The following is an 8,898-nucleotide window of genomic DNA, read 5'->3' as shown; positions in this document are numbered from 1 at the left end:
TTGATTTCACCATTGGTTCTCAAGCTAGGCCCTTGACTTGCTCTGGGTATTACTTGAGCCTGCTTTCTCAATTGCATGTTAGTTTGCTCATGGGAATTTTAATTACACAAAAATGTTCTGAGGGCAGAAGGAGTAATGATTGGTTCAGAGAGATAACCAATCAAATTGTAGAGGAGGTGGGACCAACCACTCAGATGTCTTGGCCTTACCTCTTCTAGTTGCTTTGATCCAGCTTCTCTACAATTTGGTTGGTTACTCTCAGTCATTGTGCCTTCTGCCCTCTGAACATTTTTGTGTAAGTAAAACTCCCATGAGCTGTTGGTTTCAATAAAGGCATCTGCAAAATTAAATATTGTGGGATCAAAGAAGCACCACAGTAGTAATTGCCACTCTAATTATACATCACTTTCCTTGTAATTAGGCCTGTTTAAAATATACTAAATGGATAAGGGGTGCCGTTGTGTTAGATGGCACCTAAGCCGTTGATTTGGCCTTCATTATTTGTGCACCAGTGACTCATGTCAGAAACCTTCACTGTATCCCCTCCAGCTGGAATAAAGAGCCTCTTCGCCATGTGATCTCCAGTAAGAGCCAACAGATCCCTTCATCACATCCCCTCCTAATCCGACAATGGGGCTTCACTTTGCATGGACACACTGCTGTTGATGACCATGTGTCATCAACAGCATTAGGGTGCTTTATTTTAACTACAAGTAATTTGCATTACAAGTATTTGTTGTCAATTTCTGAAAATGCAAACTTGCATTCCTTGCTGGCATGCTCATTTTCTGTAGTTGTAATTGTAGTTGGTGCTGTAGCCTCTCAGGGCTGTAGGCTTGAATTGAACCCCCAGCTTTTTTATATTAAGTGCATGATCTGCACGGTTTCTTCCTGCATCCAAAAGCATTTCTCATGTCCCCTTTTTCCCTTAGAATGGCTCTAGGATCCTTGTGATTCTCTACTGGATAAATGATTATGAAATTTGCATGGATAACTGTATAGTGGCATTAATTGTATGTTTTTTGTGTGTCTCACAAATGCATATAATTAGTCTACTACAAACACCCTTGGGGAAAAATGCATCACAACTTCCTCATTTTCCATTTGTCATGCCACATGGCATTTTGGTATTTTTCCATTAAGTTACTTTACCTTTACCCAATCATTATCAGGAAAATAGCACTGCACAAGATAATTGACTTTCTAAGGATAGTTTCTGGGCACAAATGTATTTTATAGGGACACGATTTCACACAGTTGGCAGAATAACTGTTTACAAACTGATGATGTGTTAACGCTTCAACAACCGACATGTCATGAAATATGGCTGTATTAAAAATGCAGTTTAAGATTAGTAAAACACAAGGTACGTTATGAATTTAACGGCGAAACATAAACTTTAAGAAAAATGAAAGAGCATGAGTCATAACTGTCTTTCAGTGACATCACTCGCTGCTTTTCCCCTGATAGTAACCTCCTATCGCGACACTATGTTAATCTTCTACTCCCATTGTACCTTGGCGTTTTGATTAGCATGAAAAAATGCGAATGCCTTTGAGCTTCGTCATAGGAAAATACCAATCCGTCCAATGGCTGATGACTTGGAGGCGGGGTCTATGGAAAACCGAACAAAGATTGACAGTCACGTTGGTGATTAGGGGGCTCATTCTCGGTTTGTACTGCGCGAGAACGTTCTAGAGGTAAGTGCTTGGCCAGTTCGTGAGCAAATATATTTTGTTAAGGTTACATAAATAAGGGAGGTGAATAATTTATCATTTTGAGAAGTAGATGTGTCACTGAAGTCTTTGTACCACACGTAATTACGTGTTTCCGTAGTGAATAAGCTAGCGTATACCATCTTATGGCACATTCGTATTTAAATGCCAACTAACGTCCATGTTTGTTTCTCTTTGTGTTGTACTCATTTCAGATACCCCGACTCTGAGGGCGTCTCGTATTTTGTCCCAAAAAGGGTTTTAACTCCTCAACGTGAAGACACGATTCTACGCTATTAAGGGAACGCAGTCTGCGCTGTTGTGCGACTCGGGTGCGACCTGCGACAGCCTTCGGAACACACACACACACGCACACACACTTCACTGCGGCTCAGGGCGACCAGCGGTGTGTTTATGTCTTTATTTTACGAACACGGTGAGTACGCTCACGGCGGCCGATTCGCCGATCGTTTGGTCCGTGCGGAATGCGTGGAGCAAGATGGCGCCGCTCCTCGCGCGTACGGCTCCCCTTGCCGAGCGGTGACGCAGTCTGCGCCACTGCGCCGCGAGGGCCTGCGGCGTGAGCGCGCACTCGCGCGTGCCTCTGTGTGTGTGTGACACGCCGTTATTTAATGCTACGGGTAGCCGTGCGCGTGTATTTGTCGCTGTTGTCTCACGCGCCTGACCCCGTTTGCCTAGAGTTGCACGTCACATATCTACCCCTGACCTTGAATCTTTCATCGTCGTACTGTTTGACTTTATTACGCGATATCCGGATGTCTATGCGCGCTGTTATCAAGTCATCAGCTGATATTGTGCTGAAATCTTTAAGTTCCTGTTGCAGCAGAGCTTTTGTGGATGGTACAGGGCTCCCATCCGGTGCTGCTCCCTGTTGCTGTTATTAAAACGAATTATCCGTGTCTGTACAGCATTTCCCAGTCCTAAATAACCACATGTTGCGCAGCTAAAATTACAGGGCGGTGTCTGGTTAGAATGCACCAGGCTTAATCGAAAATTTGCCAGGAAAGATAGCACTCAGTCTCTCTCTCTTTCTCCTCTGTTTCAGAGCTGTTGCGCAGCCGTTGGAACCTGTGTGGGGTACACGTAACCTGCAAGCAAGGGAATTGCAGCCTCGGGGGCAAAATCTTTTTCATGTCAGAGGCCGAGTACGCTTACAGTCGTTTATGTCATCCACTCTTCTCCAGACAGAAGATACCAAAAAATTGCCCTCAAAGATCTTTTTATTCCACTGATAAAGTTGACACAGAGCCAAAATGTCTGTCAACGTCAACCGCAATGTGTCAGACCAGTTCTATCGCTACAAGATGCCCCGTCTGATTGCAAAGGTACGTATGCAAGAGGGGCCATTTTATTCATTAATATGGTTGATGCTGGATCAGCTGTTGCCACAGGCAGTGGATGTGACCCGCTTTGGGTATCTTGCAGGCCTTTCAATAAAGGGGTCACAGTACTTGGAAGTGGGGGATGGTTTTCTATTTAAAGGCTGTTATTTTTAATGATTTCCGCTTCGTGTGAATCTAAGGGAATACGAGGCTCTTGAGTCTCTGTCCTACTTTAGAACTTAGAGCAGCTCTCAGATGCTGAAGGTGAAAATTTTGTGCTGATGGCTAGTCAGACACAGGCAGACCACCCCTCTGTGGGTCTGTTGTGCTCTTGGAAGTGTTCAATTTCTGAGAATTGAATCGGTTTTGGGCGACATTCCTCCTGAGCCCCCTTTCTATTCTTTCTTGACAGGTGGAAGGCAAAGGAAATGGAATCAAGACGGTAATAGTCAACATGGTTGATGTTGCGAAGGCATTGAATAGGCCTCCGACGTGTGAGTATACTTTTTCTCTGTGGCTTGATTGTCTGTATGGTTATTGCAGCTTTCTCACTCCTGTCATTTCTTCCAGATCCCACCAAGTATTTTGGCTGTGAGCTGGGCGCCCAGACTCAGTTCGACGCTAAGAATGACCGCTACATTGTCAATGGATCTCACGAGGCGAACAAGCTGCAAGACATGCTGGATGGATTCATCAGAAAGTTTGTGCTGTGCCCTGAGTGTGATAATCCTGAAACCGACCTGGTAAACAGCTTGGGCCGGGGCTCTGGGCATGGTTATTCATCCAAGGGAAACATTGTGACGAGATGCTGGCCTATGAAGGGTGGATTGGTTTGGGGGGGGACACGTGACCTGTGGATGCTAAGGCTCTGGTCCATTTTCCAGTGCCAAATTCTGCCACCACGTGCCAGTGGGATTTGTTTGGCAGCAGGGCTTTTTAGCAGCTCTCCTGCAAGTATCTCTGTTTTAATTATGGTTTTGGCAGGCAGACTGTCTAGGGGTGCTGTTACATTATACTACGTTGTCAGGGATTAGGCTGTATATGGTTATTACAAGCTGACCATTTTCTGGTAAAATGTCTGCCTGTATCGTGCTGTTAGTCCTGGGCTCGACCTCCTCTGAGGCCCCCGTGCTAATTATTACCAAAGCGTGTTTTCCAAAGGGGGGTCCCCACTGGCCTATTTTGCTAATGAATGTGAAATCAGACTGTGGGACTGGGGTTACATGTCTATAGTGGAGGTCTTCTGCGTGTGTCTGTCAGCTGGTTTTCACTCACTTTCTGGGCTGTGTGTGGAGGGGGAGTAGCATTTATGATGTGGGTGGTGTGTGATCAGGGAGTTAAGCCCTATGTGACAGTCCTAAGCTCCTACATGCTTCTGTTTGAAGCTGAGGTCTGCAAAACATGCTTTTTAGCCCAGATTCAGGCCCCTACTGACCTCTTGGAACTCATTGCCTTTGCTCCTCTAGTTCTGCCATCCATGACTTCCAGCTGTTTATTGTAGTTGTGTTGGACTTGTTTGTGTGGTCCATTTGACTTGGTCCCAGTGACTTCTGTAACCTGTGGCCAGATCAGCTTTAACAGCTTCCTTCTCTTGATTGGTCGACATGTTTCTGACCTTCCTCATGCCCCCCCCCTTCCTTCTCAGCATGTCAATCCCAAGAAACAGACCATCGGTAACTCCTGTAAGGCCTGCGGGTACAGAGGCATGCTCGACACACGACACAAGCTGTGCACGTTCATCCTGAAAAACCCACCAGGTGAGCCAAGTGCCTTGTCACCTTGAGAGCACTGTCTGGCTGCTGCCCTTGGGGGGAGGGGGGCTCCTTATGTTGCCTGGTTTGTGTTGCTTTTGAGTTGCACACATCTTGCACCTATTGAAGTGGTTGTGTTTTCTGCAACTACTTTTAGATGAGCTGTTGATGTCACTGGTTCCTTATCCTTATGCCCACTCAGGTCACTTTCACTAGCATCAGTCGTCTGCATTTTTTTTACTCTGATCGCCTTTCTTAAATTGCAGAGAATGATAACGGATCTGTCAAGAAAGAGAAGGAAAAAAAGAACCGTAAGAAAGACAAAGAGAATGGTTCTGGCTCTGGAGACACTGCAGATCACGGCGACATTGATGCCCCTGATGCAGTGGTGAGTGTGTGTGTCTGTCAGCAGGGGGCAGTCAAATGCTTGTCAGTGAGTGAGAGCTTGATGGAGTCTGAAGTCTGTTAGAATCATCTATCCTAAACTCAATCCCTGGGTTGCTTGAAGGACCGAGATGATGAGGATGAAGACTGGGCGGAAGAAACTACCGAAGAGGCACAGAGGAGGAGGATGGAAGAGATCAGCAATCATGCCAAGAACCTGACTCTCACTGATGACCTGGAGAAGACCCTGGAGGAAAGGGTCAACCTGTTCTACAGCTTTGTCAAGGTGGACCTCATTCCTGCGAGCCGAACCCTGGTGTCTGTTTTTGGTTGGATGCTTGTCCAAGGGCCCTCGCCATATGGTGTTAGGTAGTTGGGGTCTTGTGTGTGTGTGTGTGTGTGTGTGCTTAAACATTGCTGTCCTTCAACAGCATAAGAAGGAGGATGGTGCCATCGATTCAGCTGATAAGGAGATCTTGGCGGAGGCGGAGCGCCTGGACGTGAAAGCCATGGGACCTCTGATCCTGAGCGAGCTGCTTTTTGATGAGAACATTCGTGACCAGATAAAGAAGTACAAGCGCCATTTCCTCCGTGTAAGTGGCCTCCTGCCTTTTCACCTGTTTGCTCCAGGAATGGCAGGGTTGAAGCAAGGAATGTGTTTTATGCCGGGGGAATTTAGTGTGCATCATAGTATCTAATGGTTGGAGAATTAGGACCGTGTGTGTGACTGTGACTTTTCCCCCTGTATAAACCTTAAACAATTTACCAAGAGGATGAGTGAGTAGATCAGGGCTCTTTAAATCTGGCCCTCAAATCCAGGCCTTGCTTTTAGTTCTTCCCGGTAGTTTAATAAGTGCTGATTTCAATTGGCCAGAGCCTTCACACCTGTCTCATAGGTAAAAGGAAGCTGGAAAATCAGTAGTGCTTGGCCTTTGATGACCATGATTTCAATAGCCCTACAACAGAGGGAGGAAGCTGTTTGCATGTCTTATTTATAATCCTTGCCTGACCCCTTGTGGACAGTTTTGTCACAACAACAAGAAAGCCCAGAAGTACCTCCTGGGTGGCTTCGAGTGTCTGGTGAAGCTGCATCAGGCCCAGCTGCTGCCCCGTGTGGCCATTGTGCTGAAGGACCTGTACGACGCCGATCTTCTGGAGGAGGATGTCATTCTGGCCTGGGCTGAGAAGGTGGCTCTAATGCACAATATACTCACTGGCTTATCTGGCAAATTAGTTTTCTGTTGGGGGGGTGGTATGGTGTGGTTAGAAATTCCAAGGCTGCAGTTCTGTGATCTTCTCGAATGTGTGGCCGTAGTTTGAAACTGCTGGTAGTTCATTAAGTGTATGGGGGGGGGGGGATTCCCAAAAGTGTGTTTTAATGGGGGGGATTCCCAATTCACATGTTTGACGAGACTTCCTCATCCCAGGTGTCAAAGAAGTACGTTTCCAAGGAGCTCGCCAAAGAGATTCACGCCAAGGCAGCTCCCTTCGTCAAGTGGCTGAAAGAGGCTGAGGAGGAGAGTGAGGGCAGTGAGGAAGAGGAGGATGAAGATGATGAGAATGTGGAGGTATGGGTCAGCCTTCGGATCTTGATGCCGGGTGTGCTGCAGCTTCCGCTTTTGGTTTACATTGTGTGGTGCAGCATAACCTAATGCGTGTCCTTCACCCTCCCCTGCAGGTTGTGTACTCCTCCTCTGCCCGGGAACTGAAAGTGGAAACTGTGAAATCAGAGAAACCAGACAAGGAAGAAGACGACATTGACATTGATGCCATTTGAAAGCTGCCATTTTGTGCTCTTCTTTCGGTTCCCCCTCCCGCCTGTTATATCTAGTCCAGCCCGCTAAAGTACAGTGGGGGGGCATATTAATGCTTTGCTGACTGCATCATGACTTAACTTCTTATATTCCAGTCTTCAGAGGCTTTACAGTCTTAGTCATATGATTGGTTTATGGGCCATTAATGTTTATTAACCTTTTGCTGTGATTCCCATGTAATCCAATTAAATAAATTTACATCAGTCTGATGTTTTCTTTTTGTGGTGGTGGGTGTTACCTCTGCGTTGGAGCCTGTCCTGAGAGAAGATGGGGTATTATTCCATGAACAGTTGGCTAATTTCTGGTTTTGGACCTGTAAGTCAATGTTTCTCAACTTAGTCCTTGGTGAACTCCGGACAGTCCACGTTTTTGCTTCCTCTCGGCCCGCACCGCACCTGTATCACTTATTCGGTGTTCCTGATTGGTTGGGAGGGAGCAAATATGTTGGGTAACACTGCTGTAAGTCACTGGGGCATGGATGGTCTGTGCACTCAGAAGCTGCAAGATGTGTCTGTGTTCATAGAGTGGAATTCCTTATAACTCATGTCTGGTGACTTTTTTTTTTAGTGACCAGCAGCTCCCAGTGCTCATAACCTGCAGTGTGTAGTCCAAGGAGGTTCAGAGCAGGGATTCATAAATTACAGGGCTGTAACTTTAACTGGATTTTATTACAGAGATGGAAATACAGTAATGTAATGATTGTTCACCCTACCGGTTTGTTCTATCTGGGATGTGATTGAATGTCGCTTGTTACACATCTTTTGAGGTATTCCCATATGGATGCTTAAATAGTGTACGTGATTATTTATTGACATGGTTCCTAATGGGTAGGTTAACTGGATGGAGTAGGTGATCATTGGTTCATGATTCTTCAACAGTTGTAGCAGTTCAAAACATGAAATTGGCACTGTGGCTTCAGTCACCCAAGTGATAATGACTTTTGCTTTTGCTCCCACACACTGACATTCAACAGTGCCATGTGACCTTTTATGGGGTGATGTTCAGAACCCTTATAACCACAACCAGTTCCAATTAGATTATGGGTGTATGGATCAACGTTATGTTTACTTAAATGTTTTTTTTCAATTATCCCTGGGGTAATTGGGATTAAAGATGGTGCTCATGGAACCAACAGTTATAATAGTGTATTTGAAGGATTTGAATTCACAGTTATGGACGTGGACGCAACCAGCTAAGCTGAGCCAAACACCATACAGCATGTTTGTAGGTACATCAATTTAAGTGGGGGGGGTATTCATAAATGAAGAATTAAAATGGGTCATGATATGGGTCTGAAAGCAATACATTACTAGATAACACCCTGATATCTTTAGCACAGGGCTTATATTGACTGAAAAAAATACATCTATTTCATCTAAAAACTCAACAAGTGGGGAAAAAAACAGTCAGAAAGATATTGCCACTAGATGGCGCGGTTGACTTCATTTTAAACTTAAAGGCGATTTTCAAAGGGGAAAACAGGAATTTGACGCAGAATATAAAATAGTCGATTTTGTATTAGTGTGCTTCAACTATATACGTAATATACACAGCATTGTTCTATCTATCTAAATTGTATAATATATTTTCAAATTCATAATCTCATAATCAAGCCAACATTAAAAACCACATCTATCTTACTATCTCCCTGGCTACATCAGGGATCATTGTGAGTAAAGGTCAAATGGTTCAAACTCCTTTCTGATTTCCTGAGTATCGGATAAGCTTCCATGCCTGCGTTTGGTGAAGGCCATATGCAAAGCTGTATATGTGCCAGTGAGGTGAGGTCACTGTAAGGCACCCTGGTATTTTACAGTGAAAATGCCATTCCATGCCTGGGGGGTATGTCACTAATGTTATTTGTTTTAAGTGGAAAAGATCTCATGAGATG

General features: G+C 45.1%; 1 protein-coding gene across 3 annotated transcripts; it reads left to right on the top strand.

The window, feature by feature from the left end:
* The first annotated feature begins 1,595 nt into the window (after positions 1-1,595).
* On the top strand, positions 1,596-7,210 carry eif5 (eukaryotic translation initiation factor 5). Of its 3 annotated transcripts, none has more exons than XM_023825586.2 (12): positions 1,596-1,700; positions 1,931-2,047; positions 2,782-3,061; positions 3,471-3,552; positions 3,629-3,801; positions 4,704-4,815; positions 5,076-5,197; positions 5,318-5,479; positions 5,625-5,786; positions 6,217-6,381; positions 6,621-6,761; positions 6,872-7,210. In XM_023825586.2, exons 3-12 carry the CDS (start codon positions 2,990-2,992, stop codon positions 6,968-6,970), a joined length of 1,290 nt encoding a protein of 429 aa, XP_023681354.1. In that variant the 5' UTR covers positions 1,596-1,700; positions 1,931-2,047; positions 2,782-2,989; the 3' UTR covers positions 6,971-7,210. The 3 variants fall into 3 exon arrangements, with proteins under 3 accessions (XP_023681354.1, XP_023681353.1, XP_023681355.1); XM_023825585.2 differs by having other exon boundaries at positions 1,931-2,151; XM_023825587.2 differs by lacking the exons at positions 1,596-1,700; positions 1,931-2,047; positions 2,782-3,061 and adding an exon at positions 3,243-3,322.
* Positions 7,211-8,898: the final 1,688 nt, after the last annotated feature.

This window comes from Paramormyrops kingsleyae, chromosome 14, assembly GCF_048594095.1.
Source record: "Paramormyrops kingsleyae isolate MSU_618 chromosome 14, PKINGS_0.4, whole genome shotgun sequence".
Classification (NCBI taxonomy): domain Eukaryota; kingdom Metazoa; phylum Chordata; class Actinopteri; order Osteoglossiformes; family Mormyridae; genus Paramormyrops; species Paramormyrops kingsleyae.
Note: the sequence above shows the minus strand (reverse complement) of the source record. Positions and strands in the feature narration are given on the sequence as shown.

What these genes read in the sequence shown, in the direction of transcription:
- eif5 (XM_023825586.2), top strand. Translation starts at nt 2,990, where the DNA reads ATGTCTGTCAACGTCAACCGCAATGTGTCAGACCAGTTCTATCGCTAC. An exon ending in TGCCCCGTCTGATTGCAAAG is followed by an intron (nt 3,062 to 3,470) that starts GTACGTATGCAA and finishes CTTTCTTGACAG; the next exon opens with GTGGAAGGCAAAGGAAATGG. An exon ending in AAGATGATGAGAATGTGGAG is followed by an intron (nt 6,762 to 6,871) that starts GTATGGGTCAGC and finishes CCTCCCCTGCAG; the next exon opens with GTTGTGTACTCCTCCTCTGC.